Raw genomic sequence first — 20,727 nt, 5'->3', positions numbered from 1 at the left:
TAGTTATGCTTGGCAAGGTACTGTGGTGGTTTGTTGTCGTCTTCCACAGAATGGCTGACTAGGAAACTCTCCTGCTCTTACCGCCTGCTAGCGCATGTATTAAAAAAGGCTTTACAGGCTAACAGTTAATCCGTTTGACTGTGTTATGAACGTGCCATCCCATTTTGCACTTATTGAACCCAGAGCTTCTGGCTCAGAGGCAGGGGCGCTACCCACTGCGCCACATGATCACCAGAGAAACATACAACATGGATTTGAAAACAAAAGATCATAAATGATCAACTTTATTGAATGCTTTGAAGGAAGCAACATATTTGAATTCCATAAAGCGTTCGCTCAAAACACCATATAATAAACTCATTACAAAGGTCAGAAATTATGGAGTCAAATGACAAGTAATAGAATTAACAACAAGTTGGTTATAAAACAGATAGTCAGGGGTATAAAGATAGTTACTTGGATTGGGAAATGACAGGAAGTGAAGGACTGATAGTGGGACCATTGTTGTTCACCATTTGTACTCCAGAATTGCAAGTACAATTTCAAAATTTGTGACTGACAGCAAATGGAGGGCATGGTTAATATTGAGGGCAGCTCCAAAAGAAAAATTACAGGAAGACATTACTAAATTTGTAGAATGATCATGAATGAACCTCAATACTGGTAAAAATAAGGAAATACATTTTGGGAGGAAACAGGCCATATACTGTGGGGAAAAGAAGCGTCTAAACGGTACAGAGGAAGATGGGGATTGTGAAGTGGTAGGTGGTAAAACAGCATCACAGGTTAATGAGGCCATAAATACAAATAATCGACTATAGATCATTTCTAGATGACAAACAGGGAAGTCATGTTAAATTTGTATGGAGCCTTGGTTAGACCATTCTTGAGAATGCTATGAATAGTTCAGGTCTCTATACCAAGTATGATACAGAGGCAGTAGAGAAGGTAAAAAACTAATTTACTAAAGTGATGCCAGAACAGAGAGGTGATATCTATCAGGAAAGATTAAACAGGCTGGACTCCTTTCTCTAGAAAAGATCACTCGGCCTTCTAAATGAAGAGGGGGTTTGATGGGGTGAACAGATGTTTCCACTTCAGAATGAAGAGCCATAAATATAAGATAGTCATTAATAAATCCAGTAGGAAGTACCTTCTTTACCCAGACATAGGTTAGAACATGGAACACATTACCACAGCAAACAGTGAAGATAAGTGGCATAGATACATTTAAGGGGAAGTTGGATGAGCACATCAGGGGGAAAGTAAAGAAGGGTGTTTATGTTAGGGAGGTGGGAGGAAGCTCATGTGGAGCATAAACTCTGGCATTGACCGGTCAGTTCAAATGGCCTGCATCCTGGAAACTAATACTTTGTAACTTCAAATCATTACTCCCTTCTCCCAGCAAACAGTTAACAAGGATAGTACATTCCAAAGTATGGAGTCACATACTTGGCGGGGGGGGTCAGCAAATAAGGTCGTAAATCGATGCTTGCTTGGAAGGAGTAAAAAAATTACAATCTGTGCAAAGAAAACAATTGCCTTGGTACACACAAAGCTACTTAGCAGGAGCTTGAGTCAGGCTTGCAACACAGTGACGGCATTGCAAATAAGTTTAATGCTTGCCAAGACAGATCAGTGAAATGCAACTGGGTTTCAAAGTCCTCACAAGAAAGCAATGTGGAATGGGAGAATGTTTAACACACACCTTGTTAACTGATAACTGACGTGGATAATCCCCCTCTCATTCTTTGAGAACTCTGGCATTTTGAAATTTCATTTCTCATTCTCTGACTCATTTAGGCAGAATTGTAAGTGCCTATTGAACTCTTAGACTCTCCCACAAGGTGAAACAACCTCTCAGCATTTACCCCGTCAAGCCCCAGAGAATCCTGTATGTCTCACATTCTTCTAACTCCAGTGAGTACAGGCCAACCTACTTAACTTCTACACAAGAAAATCCCTCCATACCTTGGATCAACCTAGTGAACTTTCTCTGGTTACTCTGCTGGATACAGTTTGTCCTTTCTCTGGATATTCACCTGTTTGGTCACCATACAGATGAGCAGCCTTGAGGACAGTTTTGAACAGATGCACATTTGCTGGATATGTGGAATTGTGGGCAAGTGCAATCAGAGTAATTATATAGTGACAATAAATCCAGTCAATTGACAAATGGATTGAAAGTGAATGCCAAAATAAGCACGTTGGTTGTCAGAGAAAAAAAAATCCCAAAATTGACTTTCAAGTGAACAATATGGAAATAGGGTAAAATGGGATTTGCAAGAACCTTAGGATAAGTGGTAGGCCATTCAGGCTCTCAAACCTTTGTTGACCGTTCAATTAGATCTTTGCTGATATGAACCATGATTCCATTTAGCTACTTTTGCACCATATCCAACCTTACCAAAATGAAAATCTATCTTGAAAGTTTTAACTGACTGTCATGTCAAGTCATGAAAATAAATCAAAAGTTGCAATATTAAAATGGACTTTTGCTGAACCACAAGATGGCAGCTACAGGTCACATGACTCAAGATTGGCCACTTGTTCTGGATGCTTCCAACAGAGATTACAAGAACAAAAAAAAGAGTTCCACTTGCATCCTTTTGGAATCTCACACCCCATTGTAATCACAAAACTAAACAACTAACTAACAAACTGGCTCCCCCAGTGGAGATGATAACAAAGATATAGAGACATTGGAACCCTTAGACCTTAACAGTCACCATTTTGATTCCAAGGGAATCAATGGATTTTGGCCAGAAGCACAGAAACTGCTTGTAAGGCTTCAATTAACCCATTCATGTACCATATCATATGACCTCCATGCTACTAGCCTTGCGAACTATTTTATTACATTTCTAACCTCACAGCTCAGTCTGCTGATTGAGCACCAACTGGGCAGAATTCCAGATCTCCTGACTGCCAATGCAGCCAGCCACCATCACTGAACTCCTCGAAGCTTTTTAAATTTTAAAAGTCTCTGATCATTGCCTGACAATCGGTCAAAGCACAGAAATCACAAGTGCTGCATAGTCATTCATTTCAAGGATTTTCAGGCTGTTGCCTCCAACCAGAGACTCATCTGGCCTGAAACTTCGTCATGAAGGAAACATCCTCCGGAATTCAACTTTCTGCACTCTGGAAATCACATGAATTTAAAAATTTGTAAAAGTTGTGAAAATTTTTATTCCTACTATACATGCGTTTGTAAACATCACGCCTGCCCTCAGGACACAGGAGAATAATTGGCCCAGTATGTTTACACTGCTTTGCAGGAGTTATCGAATTTGTCCCACTCCCCACTCTTTCCCTTGTAGCACTACAATTTTCTCCCTCCCACTATTTATCCAATTCCCTTTTGGAAGTTAATACAGAATCTGCTTCCACCACCCAGGTCATCGTAATGTGCTGCATTAACAAAACCCAGTTGCCTTAAATATGTATCCTACAAGACCATAAGACATAGCAGCAGTAATAGGCCATTCAGCCCATCCAAGTCTGCTCCACTATTCAATGAGATCATGACTGATCTGATTGTCCTCAATTCAATCCCACCTTATCCCCCATAATCATCAATTTCCTTATTGCTCAAAAATCCATCCACCTCAGCCTTGAACATGCCTAACGACCCAGCCTCCACAACCCTCTGCAGTAATTCCTCCTCATCTGTGTTTTAAAATGGGTAATCCCTTACTCTGAGATTATGCCCTCTGGCCTTAGATTCTCCCACAAGGTGAAACAACCTCTCAGCATTTACCCTGTCAAGCCCCCTAAGAATCCAGTATGTCTCAGTAAGGTTGCCTCATATTCTTCTAACTTCAGTGAGTACAGGCCAACCTACTTAACCTCTACATAAGAAAATCCCTCCATTCCTTGGATCAACCTAGTGAACCTTTTCTGATTACTCTGCTGGATACAGTTTGTCCTTATTTACTCATCGAAACCCGTGATTATTTTGGATATCACAGACCTCCACTTAATTTCTTCTGTACTGAGGAGAACAATCTCAGCTTCTCCAGTCTCTTCACTTAACTGAAGTCCCACATTCCTGGTACCATTCTTGTAAACATCCTCTCCAATGCCTTTGCTTTCTTCAAGAATTAGACATTACTCCAGCTGTGGCCCTTACCATTTTCTTGTTTAGGTTTAGTATAACTTCCTTGCTTCTGTACTCTATAAGACAAGAAACCTGTCCTGCCATCCCCAGATCTCTCTATTCCTGAAAGTGCATTAAAATTATACCATTTATTTTAAATTGCATCTCATTGTTACCAAAATGAATCACTCACACTTCTCTGCTTTAAGTTGGATCCGCAATCATCGATTTCACCAGTCTATATCCTTCAAGTCTTTTGCTATTACTATAAATACCATGGTTCATAGTAATTGTTTATAGGTAATTTGTCATTCTAGGAAAGTTGTAGAAAATTGAATAAATGCAACTAAAGCAGCTCAAAGACTACACTTGTGGCCACGTGGATTCAGGGGTTAACAGAAAAAGGTAAGATCTTAAAAGGTAGGTGGAGAATTGGAGGTTTTTCTACACTGACGATAAAGAAACATAGCCCTGAAAGTTACTTTGTTTTGGGAGCGAGAGCAGCAATTAAATTTTAAAAGCATTCAGTGAACCCTGGAAGGCTACGTCATCCTAGAGATGGGCGGAGCTTAAGAGAAAGTTCTAGGGTTTGGGTTACAATTTGTGTGTGTTTGCTTGTGGGGAGGGACGGGGGTGGAGGGGGGACAGTTCTGCAGCGGGGGAAAGGCTATGCTAAAAGGTGCTGCTGTTAGCAGGCTAGGAGGCAGAAGTGTTGCCTTAAGCTGGATCTGTGCAGTTAGGGCTCAGAAGCCATTCATAGTTTGGTGTAGCTGGCGAAATTGATGAAATCCATGGGCAGTGCCAACCCAGTGAACAGCTATTAAATTAAATTGTGGCAGTAAGTCAAGGCTGGCGTGCAGACTCCAATCTACGGGAAATAAACCTTCAAAGAGGAGACTGAAATCCTGGGAGATCTGCAGTCATCGAGGCAGTATAACTTGGGTGTGGTTTTGAGGGAATTCAGAGGCTTGATCTTTGAAAATGAAAAGTTCGGAAGACAGTTTGACTCACTGACCTCTGGGTTTCATCTTTATGATCTTGTATAGTATATAGTTTACTTTATTTGTTCAAACCTCTTGGAATCTTGTGACTATTCTCTTTGCCAGTGTCTTAAATCTCAAACTTTGTCTACTTTAAAAGAAAACATTATTGGTCCTTGACTGGATCTTTCCAAAAAACTGGGGGCCTCTGGACTAGGATCATAACAGTATCCTTATCAATGTTTCCAGCATTTTCTAGTTGTGTGTCTTATGTTAACTTTAAATGATGCCGTTTACGCAATTCCAGGTGATAAATATTTATCAAAAAGACCCCTCGGGGACATTTCTCTCCCATCTGAAAAAAAACAATCACTACTCTCTGCCATCTTATTTGTCCATTAACCAATTCCATATTCATTACCACTGCCCATTGTCAATTTTATTAGCAAATCTATTATCTAGCACCTTATCAATGCCTTGCGGAAGATGCATACTACTCTCATCAACCCTCTTTGCAACTTCAACAAACTCAACCCAGTCAGTCAAATACAATTTATCTTTAGCAAATACAATCCGATTTTCATTTATTAAATCATAGAAATCATAGAAACCCTACAGTACAGAAAGAGGCCATTCGGCCCATCAAGTCTGCACCGACCACAATCCCACCCAGGCCCTTCCCCCATATCCCTACATATTTTATCCACTAATCCCTCTAACCTACGCATCTCAGGACACTAAGGGGCAATTTTAGCATGGCCAATCAACCTAACCCGCACATCTTTGGACTGTGGGAGGAAACCGGAGCACCCGGAGGAAACCCACGCAGACATGAGGAGAATGTGCAAACTCCACACAGACAGTGACCCAAGCCGGGAATCGAACCCAGGTCCCTGGAGCTGTGAAGCAGCAGTGCTAACCACTGTGCTACCGCGCCATCTGTTATTATTAATTATTAAGTGTTAATTATTTACACATTTTTCCCAAATGCTCATAAATCCTTATTTACATTCAGCTTGATTCTCTACTTTGTAGTGAACCCTGAATTGTAATATTCCTCCCTCTGTCTTCCACACTGTTACCATCCCAATCTGTGTTAGAAGAATTGAAGTTTCCCCATTAGCACTACTTTGTAGTTGCTGAAAGAGAGAGACAAAGGTTTTCATCTTTTACTCATGAATACCAAAATAAAAGAGGGAAAACATTGTATTGTAGGAGGGGAAGATGCTGATTGGTAGCACCCTTCTCATATAGAATAAATTGTTTTCTCTTAAATCAGGATATTTCCAGAATACCAGTGTGAGTACAAGATGAAAAGCTTCGACATGTCTCTTTTTTCATCAATACTCAAGTTCTGTACTGCCAAGCGATTGTTTATTTTATAGTTCTTGCATCTTTCTGTAAGTTGCTCCTTGATCGCATCCCCAATATTTAGTGGCCTATAGCAAGTACCTGTTAGCGTAATAGCTCCTCTATTAGAGTCACTGTGATACACAGCATAGAAGGAGGCCATTCAGCCTGCCAGGGTTATGCCAGCTCCCTGTGGAATAATTCAGTCAGTGCCATGGTTTCTCAATTTTAACCAAAGCTGCTCTTTGGCTCCCTCTCAGAGACATTGAGACATAGGAGGCTATTCAGCTCCTCGAGCCTGCTCCACCATCCAAACATATTATAGCTGATCATCTACTCTTACTATTCCCATATCCCTGGTGTCATTAGTATCCCGAAATCTATTGATTTCTGTCTTGAACACGCTCAGTGACTGAGTTTCCACAGCCCTCTGGGGCAGAGAATCCTAAAAATTCACCACCTCCGAGTGAAGAGATTCCTCCTCATCTCAGTCTTCAATGGCCTGATGCTTGTTCTGAGACTGTGTCCACTGGTTCTAAGTTCACCAACCAGGGGGAACATCCTATCCACATCGACCCTGTAATGTTCTGTTAGACTATTGTGCAGTTCAATGAGTATCACTCACATTCTTCAAAACTCTTAGAGAATACCGGCCTATGCAGTTTTTTTCTCAAAAAAATCCTGGCATCCCAGGGGTTAGCCTGGTGAACCTGTTGAACTCCCTCTATGGTAAATACATCCTTAAAATGTCATAGTAGCTTCTTTAACCAATATTGCTACGCTCTTTCCCCATCCTTCCTGAATACTCAAATATTAAGTTCCCAATCCTCACCCTTTTGAACTAGGTCTCTGATACTGCCACTTTGTTTTTAAATAGTCCCACATGGTAACTTGTGATTGCAGCTCACCAGCCTTATTAACCAAGACCCATGTATGTACATACATGCACTCCAAATCTATCTGAAGACATTCCATTACCTTTTCGTACCTGCCACTAAATCATTTGCATACTTGACCACCCAAAGATTTGCTCCTCTAGTTACTAAGTTCTCACCATAGTTTTTCCTATTCACTTAAATCCATCTTTATCGCCATCTGCACCATTTATTTTTCCTCCTAAACTGCCATCTACGAACTTGAAGTTATAACTCTATATGGCTTTGTCGAGTCAGTGAAAGATATGATGAGAGGATAAGACCCCAGAATAGATCTCTAGGAAACACCACTTGTCACATGCCACCAGAATACATGTCCCTCATTTCCACTCCCTGGCCTCCAGACAAACTTCTTAGCCAGGTCAAAAAGGCTACCTCCAATTCTAAACAGTCTCACTTTGTTAATTTCATCTGGAACCTCACTGAATACCTTCCGGCAATCCATATAGATAGCATCCATAGACAGAATTTCTTAACCATCTTATTAGTGGCCTCCTCAAAAATCCAACAGACATGACTAGCTCTTAAATAAAGCATACTGGCTGGGTCTTTCGTATTTGTTCATGTGTTCAGTCACTTTATCCCTAAAAGGCAACTTCTAGTAGCTTCCCCACAACTGACATTAAACTGACAAGTCTGCGTTTTACCTGGTTTCTCTCACCCATTAAGCTTTTTAAAATAGAAGAAGAAACCCTACAGTGCAGAAGGAGGCCATTCGGCCCATCGAGTCTGCACCAACCACAATCCCACCCAGGCCTTACCCCCACATATTTACCCGCTAATCCCTCTAAAACCTACGCATCTCAGGACTCTAAGGGGAAATTTTTAACCTGGCCAATCAACCTAACCCGCACATCTTTGGACTGTGGGAGGAAACCGGAGCACCTGGTGGAAACCCACGCAGACACGAGGAGAATGTGCAAACTCCACACAGACAGTGACCCAAGCCGGGAATCGAACCCAGGTCCCTGGAGCTGTGAAGCAGCAGTGCTAACCACTGTGCTACCGTGCCGCCCCAAAATAATGGAGAAGGATTTATCATTTGTCAATTGAAGGGAAAAATTCAAAAAAATGAAGAATTTTGGAAGATCACAACTAAAGCATCTGCAATTACTTTACTTCTTTTAAACATTCTGGGATGAAAAACGTCATCTAAGTTCCTTTCCTCTCCACATTGCCTTAAAAGAAAAATCAAATCCAAAAAGTACTTCCTTTCCTGAAATTCTTTTATTTACAAAAAACAAGCTGGGCTCCCTGTTCTACTTCTGGGGAAATAAAGGAATGAAAGTTAAAAATATGAAGTGTTTAATAAGATAATGAGTTGAAATATTCACCCTACAGCCATATCGACTGAATGAGATTGAGGTGTTGAAAAATCAGGCTTGAAAAATGTTTCTATGAAGGAATTTATTTGAAGCAATTCCTAATATGCCAGATTCATTCAACATTTCACTTTATTAGCTTCTTTCACAATTATTTTAATTAAATCATTTTAATCCCACAAAATTCTCTCTCACAAAAATATATTTATTTTCACAATGAATTTACTTGGCTTGATTCTAGTATAATTAGATTTACAATTTTACTAATCATTCGCTACACCCTCAGCATTACACAAAATCTTCAGGATCAAAACATACTGATAGTGAGGAAATGGGTGTAGATGTATCAAAGGCAGCATCGTATATCATTCTTTACATTTTCAGTGTTTTTTGAAACATTAAATATTTCATGATAGATCGTGTTAGAAGTTCTTCCTTTTAGAGTAAAATAAGATTTCTTGGTGATCCTACTCAACCATGTATTACCATTTTGTTTGAGGAATATTTTGATTTTGTTGTTCCACAAGAACATTCAATGGTCGGGTGGCTCACTTAAGGATGGCAATCGTACTTTACTATTTGCATAACACATGCACCACATTATTCACATACCTACAATATCAATCTCTGAGTCTGACTCATCAATATTGGTGAGTCATAATATACTGATGAGTATCATATAGAAAAGCTACCTTAGAGAGTCTTGGTCTCTTAATCGCTGCACTGGTTCTTCCCACAGTCTGCTGCACTCCCTCAGCTTCTTGCTTGGCCTCATCATCTTCCCTTTCTCTAATTGCTGTCTGCTCTTGTCTCTTAATCTTTCCTGGGTCGCTTTCTCTTATCAAGTAATAATGTGTAGTGTTAAGAACTTAACGTACATGAAATAAAATGAAACATGAATGTAAGTTGGGATTTATGACGTTCTTGGAATGTATGGTTAAAGCACATGTGAATTGTGTCAGCAGATACATCAAGTTGGCAGGGTCATGGGATCCCCGATAGCAGGCCAAAGCCCCCTCACCCCACATGGGGTGTGGCAGTTAGATATCAACTCCCCTATGACAAATCGCTTGGACCAAGGTATCATGCCACTAAGTTTGGGCCAAAAACTTTCCTCTCATGGAAATAGATACAAAGTACTCAATAAATCTTCCATTATTTTGTTGGCTGCATCTGTCTTTAATGGACTCAGATTCCTTTTACCCACTGCTAAACCATTTGTTACTCATGCCTCTGGAGTCACATGTAGGCCAGACCAGGTAAGGACGGCAGGTTTCTTTCCCTAAAGGACATTAGTGAACCAGATGGGTCTTTCCGACAATCGACAATGGTTTCATGGTCATCAGTAGATTCTTAATTCCAGCTATGTGTCATTGAATTCAAATTCCACCATCTGCCTCGGCAGGATTCAAACCCAGGATCCCAGATCAGCTGAGTTTCTGGATCAATAGTCTAGCGATAATATCACTCAGTATTTGCCTCTTAAGACTTGAGCACAACATCCAAGTACACTTCACCAGTGAAATGCTGAGGAATGTCAAAAATGTTGCCTGTTGGATAAGGTTAAAAACTTGAGGCTCTTGTCGAAGGAGTTCTTCTTGTCCCAATACTTATCCCTCAAACAATCGCCTCCTTCTGTGAAGTAACCATTCAGCCAGTCAAGCATCTGCTGGTTCTCCACAAGGACAATTTGGCAAATCCCACTCCCTTACCCTTTCCTTGTAGGCCTGCAAGTCTTAACCACACTGCTGTGCAAAATGGCTCCAGTGCTTATCTACAAAAGATAATGTATTTACACCTCAAAAATAATTAATTGAATGAGAGGCAGTTTGATATACTATGGGGCCATGAAGTATGTAGGTGCGCAGGTTTGTGGTGTACTGTGTGCGTCAGGAAAACTCTATCAAGGTACACTGGGACATGGGCTTTCCGGAAATATGGATGTGAATGCAATGCTTCCTGTCCAGTTTCTACTTGTGCTCTTTAACTTTAAGAAATAATTTACATCCAAGCAGAAGGAGGCAGGGACGTTGAGGCTTCACCCCATTTTAGGGCAGCACAGTGGTTAGCACTGCTGCCTCAGTGCCAGGGACCTGGGTTCAATTCCAGTCCTGGGTGACCATCTGTGTGGAGTTTGCATATTTTCTCAGTGTCTGCGTGGGTGTCCTTTGGGTGCTCCCGTTTTCTCCCACAGTCCAAAGATAGAACATAGAACAATACAGCACAGAACAGGCCCTTCAGCCCACGATGTTGTGCCGAGCTTTATCCAAAACCAAGATCAAGCTATCCCACTCCCTATCATCCTGGTGTGCTCCATGTGCCTATCCAATAACCGCTTAAATGTTCCTAAAGTGTCTGACTCCACTATCACTGCAGGCAGTCCATTCCACACCCCGACCACTCTCTGCGTAAAGAACCTACCTCTGATATCCTTCCTATATCTCCCACCATGAACCCTATAGTTATGCCCCCTTGTAATAGCTCCATCCACCCGAGGAAATAGTCTTTGAACGTTCACTCTATCTATCCCCTTCATCATTTTATAAACCTCTATTAAGTCTCCCCTCAGCCTCCTCCGCTCCAGAGAGAACAGCCCTAGCTCCCTCAACCTTTCCTCATAAGACCTACCCTCCAAACCAGGCAGCATCCTGGTAAATCTCCTCTGCACTCTTTCCAGCGCTTCCACATCCTTCTTATAGTGAGGTGACCAGACTGCACACAATATTCTAAATGTGGTCTCACCAAGGTCCTGTACAGTTGCAGCATAACCCCACGGCTCTTAAACTCCAACTCCCTGTTAATAAAAGCTAACACACTATATAGGCCTTCTTCACAGCTCTATCCACTTGAGTGGCAACCTTTAGAGATCTGTGGATATGGACCCCAAGATCTCTCTGTTCCTCCACAGTCTTCAGAACCCTACCTTTGACCCTGTAATCCACATTTAAATTAGTCCTACCAAAATGAATCACCTCACATTTATCAGGGTTAAACTCCATTTGCCATTTTTCAGCCCAGCTTTGCATCCTATCTATGTCTCTTTGCAGCCTACAACAGCCCTCCACCTCATCCACTACTCCACCAATCTTGGTGTCATCAGCAAATTTACTGATCCACCCTTCAGCCCCCTCCTCTAAGTCATTAATAAAAATCAAAAGAGCAGAGGACCAAGCACTGATCCCTGCGGCACTCCGCTAGCAACCTGCCTCCAATCCGAAAATTTTCCATCCACCACCACCCTCTGTCTTCAATCAGACAGCCAGTTATCTATCCAATCGGCCAACTTTCCTTCTATCCCACACCTCCTCACTTTCATAAGCCGACCATGGGGGACCTTATCAAACGCCTTACTAAAATCCATGTATATGACATCAACTGCCCTACCTTCAACACACTTAGTTACCTCCTCAAAAAATTCAATCAAATTTGTGAGGCACGACTTGCCCTTCACGAATCCGTGCTGACTATCCCGGATTAATCCGCATCTTTCTAAATGGTCGTAAATCCCATCCCTAAGGACCTTTTCCATCAATTTACCAACCACCGAAGTAAGACTAACTGGTCTATAATTACCAGGGTCTTTTCTGTTCCCTTTCTTAAACAGAGGAACAACATTCGCCACTCTCCTGTCCTCTGGCACCATCCCCGTGGACAGTGAGGACCCAAAGATCAAAGCCAAAGGCTCTGCAATCTCATCCCTTGCCTCCCAAAGAATCCTAGGATACATTTCATCAGGCCCAGGGGACTTATCGACCTTCAGTTTATTCAAAACTGCCAGGACAACCTCCCTCCGAACATCTATTTCCTCCAGCCTATTAGCCTGTAACACCTTCTCTTCCTCAAAAACATGGCCCCTCTCCTTGGTGAGCACTGAAGAAAAGTATTCATTCATCACCTCGCCTATCTCTACTGACTCCATACACAAGTTCCCACTACTGTCCTTGACTGGCCCTAACCTCACCCTGGTCATTCTTTTATTCCTCACATAAGGAGTAAAAAGCCTTGGGGTTTTCCTTGATCCGACCCGCCAAGGACTTCTCGTGTCCCCTCCTAGCTCTCCTAAGCCCCTTTTTCAGCTCATTCCTTGCTAACTTGTAACCCTCAATCGAGCCATCTGAACTTTGTTTCCTCATCCCTACATAAGCTTCCCTCTTCCTTTTCACAAGACATTCCACCTCTTTTGTGAACCATGGTTCCCTCACTCGGCCATTTCCTCCCTGCCTGACAGGGACATACCCATCAAGGACACCCAGTATTTGTTCCTTGAAAAAGTTCCACTTTTCATTAGTGCCTTTCCCTGACAGTTTCTGTTCCCAACTTATGCCCCCTAATTCTTGCCTAGATGTGCAGGTTAGATTGATTGGCTATGCTAAATTGCCCCTTAGTGTCAGGGGATTAGCAGGCTAAACACATGGGATTGTCACTGCAGGCTCAAGGGGCCGAATGGCCTTCTGCACTGCATGATTCCATGATCTTAGCCATATACTCCAGTCAGTAGAGCATGGCATGTATCATCCACTTCCCTGATAGCAGCTTGTTGCTTTCTCCTGCACATGTCACTGATGTAACCGCTAAAAATAAATCTCCAGTACATCTTTGCTCTTTGGAACTCCCTCACTGGATACTGCCAGTTTCCTTTAGGAATTCAAAACTCATGACCAGCAAGTCTGGAATTGCTACCACAACCTGACAAGGAAAGCACGCAGGACCTGCTTATAAGAAGGTCCTCCTGTAAGTCTTAGAAGTTCTCCAACCCCACTGATCTGGATGTGCAGAATCTTCCTCCCCATGTTTCTGCTCTGAAGCAGAGTTAGGAAGGCTTGTTTATGTTGCTGATAAGGCAGCACAGTGGTTAGCACTGTTGGCTCACAGCGCCAGGGACCAGGTTCAATTCCAGCCTTGGGTGACTGTGTGGAGTTTGCACATTCTCCCTGTGTCTGCAGGCATTTCCTCCAAGTGCTCTGGTTTTGTCCCAAAGAAGTGCAGGTTACATGGATTGGCCAAGCTAAATTGCCCCTTAGTGTCCAAAGATGTGCAGGTTAGGGAATGGCAGGATAAAATTTGTGGGGTTACGGGATAAGAACAAAAGAACTAGGAGCAGGAGTAGGCTATCTGGCCCCTCGAGCCTGCTCCGCCATTCAATAAGATCATGGCTGATCTTTATGTGGACTCAGCTCCATTTACCCACCCGCTCACCATAACCCTTAATTCCTTTACTGTTCAAAAATTTATCTATCCTTAAAAACCTTAAATACATTCAATGAGGTAGCCTCAACTGCTTCACTGGGCAGAGAATTCCACAGATTCACAACCCTGTGTGTGAAGAAGTTCCTCCTCAACTCAGTCCTAAATCTGCTCGTCCTTATTTTGAGGCCATGCCCCCTAGTTCTAGTTTCACCCGCCAATGGAAACAACTTCCCTGCCTCTATCTATCTATTCCCTTCATAATATGTTTCTATAATATCTCCCTCATTCTTCGGAGCCTGGGTATGAGTCAGTGATGCCTCAATGGACAGAGTGGTCTTTTTCTGCACTGTATAATTCTATGTTCAGAGCTGTTGGAGGATGGCCAAGTTTCAAACAGTGGCGTGTTCATTGTTTTGGTGCTTCTTTCAAGTGATGTACTTTATGCTTGCTTACATGTCAAATTGCCCATTACAGCTGTTTATACATACTAACAGAAACTAGCCTTTAACAGCCAAATGATGATTTGGAGCCCTTTCCTTCAACCCTTTAGTTACAATACGTTTATGTCTTAATTGTTAATTAACAGTGTGAAATATATCCAAAATAAGTAAAAGAAACACTTATAAAAGCTGCAATGTTCGAGGGTCTGAGGCTCTGCACTCTGCTGTTTAATACTGAACTCAGTGCGATAGCGAACTCACTGATGCCTTTCAATATGCAAATTACGCGGCAAAAGGAACAAAAATACAAACTCAAAAAAACAAAAGATTAAGTGTGGCTATCAACAGTCAAGCAAGCATTTCCAACGAGTCACGCATATAATTGCGGGAAAAGCAAGATTTGAATTGAGCAGACTTACTAATTCCACTACCATCAATATTCCGATGGAGGATTTGAGGAAATTGATATCCATTCCGACTGGGGAGAACCTGGGACTGGTGCTGTTGCTCTGAGTCCCCGTACTGGTCTGAGTGTTCACTTTGTCTGGAAAGTCTGCCATGGTGAGATTTGGCTGCAAGCTCCCGAGAGTAAAGGTGGTGGTTGCTTCAAATAAAAGTCAGCACAGGGCTACTAAACTTCATCCTCTGCCACTAGTCCAGACAGGGTAACAGGCTGAATGTCTCGACCAGGAACCTGCCTGATGACTACTCACTGGCTGAGGGCGTTAACCAGAGTTAAACATTGACACACATCTGACACCGCTTGGCTGCTGAACAAAATACATCCAACCCCTTAACAATTATTTCCTGTTCTCTGCCATCCAATCATTGCTTTCTAGAAACGTTCTCTATAAATAACCCGGGTGTTTGTTAGATCCGATTTTATGCCTTATTAAATCAATGCCTACTCAGGTTTGCGATATGTGCATTGTATAAATTGTTGGGTGGAATTCCAGCTATTTACGTTTCACACAGCGACCCAATTTCCCTTCTTTATATTTTGTCCATCTGTCTGAGGCCAGCCAGAGGATACTGCAAACCAATGTTACTCAGACCTTGCCCCAATACAATGTTGTCTCTGTTACACTTCTGGTGAATTAAACGTGATATGAGATTGAGAAAAAGACGCAAGTACACAATAGGTCATGGACACCTGTTCAAAATATTTAAAAGGGAAAGATTTATTAAAAACTGGAGTGATCCCTTTTCACAGGAATTACTCTGAGTTGGGCCTTGTCACCATGTTGGTGCCTTTGCAGTTAGGATTGGAGTTTATGCCCCATTGAGGTTATAACATTTAATAAAAAGATGTTAACACAACTTTTCTCACACCTCAGACTTGGGCCCTTATGTTGTGCTTCTCTAATTAAAGGATACAACTATGCTGGAGACTCTTTGTCCAACACTGCTGCTTATTTGTGAAGGAGTTGGGCGGATGAAAGAGGGGGAATGACTTTGTTACAAATAGATTTTATGCTGCTTAAGGCCGAGTAATTTCTTTATTTCTCCCACTTGCTATCCACCATTACTGGTGCGGTTAATTCAAGTCGCTGGCTTTCACCACTGTGTTGGGATAGGGCATCAAAACAAGATGGAATCCCTGCTTCCAAAATGGAGGCCGTGGAGCTGGAATTGAACTTCAGTCAGACCAAGTTATGCACACAAAATGAGCAAGTCATGAGCTCTCCACTTGCTGTACCTGGTTCTTTTCCAGTTAAGCAAATGGTTGATGGGGTGACGAAGCCCTCAAGCTGAAAATGGGAATGTAATGCAAATCTAATGCAAATTTAGGACTTTGTAAATTCTTCTTAATGAAAAGTTTAACTATTTCAGCAGGACCAAGATAATTTACACTAAGAACGAGAAAAATAATTGCGAACACACATAATAAATACCAGGCATGACCATCACCTTCAAAACAACAAAACCCACAGAGAAATGGTAACAGAGCTTCCTTCGTCAGGTTTAACCATCAGAACATCGAAGCGGGGCAGATGTGAGTAAAAGACGTAAATCCACCCCGCAAAAGTAGGGGAATATGAAGGTAGCTTCTTGAATTTTGGTTTTATTTACATTAGGAAGCAGACATACTCAAGGACTGTCCAAGGCACCTTTCAAACCCTCCAAATTACAGAGACATTTAATTACCAAGTATGAGATATGTAAAGACAAGCCACGTTTGTTTTTAATGGTAAGGAATTTGTCAGTGGTGAAATCCAAAACTACCACTGACAAAAAGCTTGTAGTCTCATCCTTAGTGATGAGAAAAACTGCTAAAGCAAAAAAAACCATTTCATTGCTGAGTAGGTGATAACACTATGAGCCATTGAAATTGCATGGGTAATATTTGGAGAGCAGGAGGCCAAGGAACTGAAAATGTTAGCAACATCAAATGACACTGTCAAATAATGGATTAATTTACTGTCATCGAAGAGACAAGTTTTGCAGTGGTTGGTTGTCTTTGCCATACAACTTGAGAAATCCACTGGTATTTCTATAATATCCCATTTCCTGTGTGTGGAATAAGGAAATAAAATAAAACATTCTGTTTTGTAAACACTCAGGACAATCACACTGTTTTTAAATTGTTGGATGATCTCATAACTCCAGATGGATAAATTGCACTGGGTTCTGTGCTAATGGGAATGACTGGGAAAATTTTGGGTATTGTGAAAAATAAAAAAGCTGCTACACCTCATGCTACTTGGATACATGGCTTTTGGCACTGACATGAACTTGCTGGGGAAGATATTCAACCAGGTTTTCACAGCATTTTCAACAAAATGGTTAACACTCATCAATTTTGTCAAATCCAGAGCAACAAACACCCATTTGTGGCATTCTGTGAGGAAATATTCAAGATCATGATGGGGGAAGGGGGGATGAGTCTGGATAAAGTAGTTAGGGAGAAACTGTTGCCATTGATGAAATGATCAAGAACAAAAGTAATTTACATAACAAGCAAAAGCAACATGAGAAAATAAATATTTTAACCAGCGAGTCGTTATGGTCCGGAACACACTTCCTCAGAGTTTAGTGGAGGTAGGTTCAATCAAACCATTCAAAAAGAAATTAGATTATTATTTGAAGAGGAAGAATGTACAGGATTACGGGGAGAAGGTGGGAGAATGGCATTAAGCAAATTCATTGCCAACATGAAGGGCTGAATGGCCTTCTTCTGCACTGTAACAATTCTGATTCTGTAAATGCAAAGCATATTTATATCTTGATGCATACTGAGGTGAGATGACTATTTTGGGTCAGAATGCTCATCCTGAATATTTGATTTCAATTAAGATGTATATACAACTGGAACTTGCTAAAGTGCTGAATGATGATGTGTGACTGATTAAACTTGCAGGCACACTCAGTGAAATAGATAGGCTGAATCAAACTATGCAAGGTGGGAGAAGGTGGGACATTTTCTTACCCGTGTGAAAGAGTTCGAAAAGAAACCACAAATCTAGAATGTTTCTGTCTCTTGGGGGAATGTTTGAGCTCTTACATTCAAGAAAAAATGTTGCATGATCAAACCACAACTAGGAGTGCATCTTTCTGATGGATGCAACAAATGCAATGCTTATTTTCCAGAATTCACAATGGGACAATCTGCTATGCATTAGCAGGCTAGAAGCTCCTTTAGTGAGAATATTGAAGCTAAACTGTTATCATTTGTCCCAGCAAAGCTCTTAGAAGAATTCATTAACATTTCAACAGCTTCCCCAGAAACAAGTTCAGTGAGATAACCTTCGGATTCACCCACATGTGAATGTACTGATGTTATGCTTCTCCTGCAGCAGTACAAGTGTTGGCCCCTTTTTGTAAAACCTATCTAGGTGAAGCTGCATTTTTAGCAATGAATTAATGAAAGCAAAGTACTGAGCCCAAATGAACATTGAGCACAATGTGTGCAAGCTTGTCAAAGGTATGCCCATGTTGCTCAGTATCAGCAAGAAATTTCAGATTAAATGAAACTGAAGTTATGAATATGCCAAACAGTATAACAAATTTAAACAGAAAAATACTTCTCATTTTACAGGAATGTTTGTGACCAGAAAGCTTCAGAATCATTTGTTGTGCCTGCCGTACAGTCTGTTTTAACCCTTATACGATGGACAAAGAATTGTGAGTAGACTTCTTGTTAGTTCAACCAATATTTATCTAAAACGCAGTCAATAATCACCCACCCAACCAACAATAAGTTATCTTACAGAAAATACTAAAGTTCAAGTCCAACACTAGACCTTGACTTAACTTTGCGTGACTGGCAAGTACCCAAGCAGATATTTGCCTTTATCTGTGCGCTGGTCTCTGTAGTCCTCTGCGTAGTCTGATCCTTTGGTCTGGTCTGGCACTCTAGCTCTGGTCTTTCTTCCTTCTTGGGTGAGGTGGCTCTCCTCGTGCTGGTCATTGCTGGCGACGGTCACCATTGTTGTAGCTCGTTCGTGGGGTGAGAGAGAGAGAGAGAGAGATTCTTGGTTGCGCAGCACCATTTATACCCCATTGGGTTTCGCGCCCCCTTTGGCCATTGTCAATCAATCGATCAGGACTTGATCACCCTCATCGATAAAGTCCAATCGGGTGCTGCCACACCAATCTCTGGGTGTGTCCCCAACACAGTAAGAAGTTTAACAACACCAGGTTAAAGTCCAACACCTGTTGGACTTTAACCTGGTGTTGTTAAACTTCTTACTGTGTTTACCCCAGTCCAACGCCAGCATCTCCACATCATGTGGCCCCAACAGCCATGTCTGTAGGTGCTGGGGCACATAGGACACACACCTCCCTCCCAAATAAGGGGTTACGGTGCCTCTATGTCTGATAAACATCCCAGTTTGACCAGCAGGTGGTGAAATTTGAATCCAGAAAAAAAATTGGAATAAAAAAGTTTAGTGATGACTATGAAACCATTGTCAATTGTTGGAAAAACCCATCTGGTTCACTAATGTCCTTTAGAGAAGGAAATCTGCTGTCCTTACCTGGTCTGGCCTATACATGACTCCAGATTCACTGTAATGGTTGACTCTCAAACACCCTCTGAAATGGAGGGGAGTTAGGGACAGGCAATAAATGCTGGCCCAGCCAGCAACTCCCACTTCCCATAAAATGAATAAATAAAAATCAACATCACAGAAGCAGATTATCTGGCCTTTAACACATTGCTGTTTGTGGGAGTTTTGTTTATGCAAATCAGCTGCTGCATTTCCTACATTACCAGAGTGACTACATTTCAAAATTATTTAATTGGCAGCAAAGCACTTTGAGACATTCAGTGACCGTGAAAAGCACTATACAAACTCAAGCTTCTCTCTCATGGTAGGTGTTGCACAAATACATGTGCTGTTCTCATATTGGAATCAAGCCATCTGATTTATTGGTGCAATCCCATTAGTGTGCTGACTGCATCTTATTTATTACCTGTTTATCGAAACCTCTACATGCTCATTACTGAAGTGTTGGGCTTTTCAATAGTGTGATGTGTTCATTTATGTGATTCACCATTCAAGTTGAGTGTTGGGGAAAACCATTGCAAAATAAGTTAACAAAAAAAAGCTATGTTTCACACTGCAGCAACCTACTAAAATGGCAACATTTCACGGAAAATATACTTTCAACAAACTTGAGGTTCGGTTGTCTAGTCCTTCTTGATCGTTAATCAGATGAATATTGTAATAAATGTGAGACAGCTCCAACCCCAAGAACTGAAAGTTTGATAATTAATAATGAAACAATGACTCTTTAAATCATTCAGATAGCACCGTGATAAAGAAAAGCAAAAACAGTCACTTTCTGATCACTGGGATTAAAAGTGGGGCAGGGAGCTTTTTGGAATTTCCTATTCATGGTTGTGATTATTTTTGAAAAGTCAAATAAATCAGTGGAAAATTTTTCAAATTTGTTTACTTTTACACAATTGAAAACATTTCACTCAACCACTGAGATGCATTTGCTCCATTGTTTCTGTTACGCTATATGTAAAAACAGACATACCGACCAGATCTCAGGTTCTTGATTCTAAAGTGTGTCAGGTCACCTGCTCCTGACCAGGGTGACCATTGTAGATCTCCAATTCTGGCATGTGACCCTGAACTCACGAGAGAAACATCATCCAAGGCTCCTACTTCAATCGCCTCCCAATAGAGTGTCAATACTGACCGATGATGGCATCAAGTTTGGCTGTGGTACACCAGTATTGTTCACAATTTAAAAACAGCCATCAGGGCGACCTGAAGATGAGTTACTGCTAAGCACCAGAGCAATCATATAACAATGGTCCTTTCACGGATAGTAGCTGATTCCCATTAGTAACCAAAGCTAACGACCCTAGGGTGAATGGGAAGTTCCACTATCTGGTAAAAAAGAACCTATGTGACCCAGCAGAAAGCTACCCTTGCACTGTTTTGCTTCCAT

The 20,727-nt window shown here is 41.5% G+C and overlaps 1 protein-coding gene across 1 annotated transcript in view; it reads right to left on the bottom strand.

The window, feature by feature from the left end:
- LOC144492690 (plasmolipin-like) overlaps positions 1 to 15,081 on the bottom strand; it is a 28,157-nt gene extending 13,076 nt beyond the window's left edge. Inside the window, exon 1 of the mRNA XM_078211015.1 lies at positions 14,736 to 15,081. Coding sequence (XP_078067141.1) covers positions 14,736 to 14,876 — 141 coding nt within the window. The 5' untranslated portion in view covers positions 14,877 to 15,081. The remainder of the gene's footprint in view (positions 1 to 14,735) is intronic.
- Between the last annotated feature and the right edge of the window lie 5,646 nt (positions 15,082 to 20,727).

This window comes from Mustelus asterias, chromosome 4, assembly GCF_964213995.1.
Source record: "Mustelus asterias chromosome 4, sMusAst1.hap1.1, whole genome shotgun sequence".
Lineage (NCBI taxonomy): Eukaryota > Metazoa > Chordata > Chondrichthyes > Carcharhiniformes > Triakidae > Mustelus > Mustelus asterias.
This window is presented reverse-complemented; position numbering and strand designations above follow the sequence as displayed.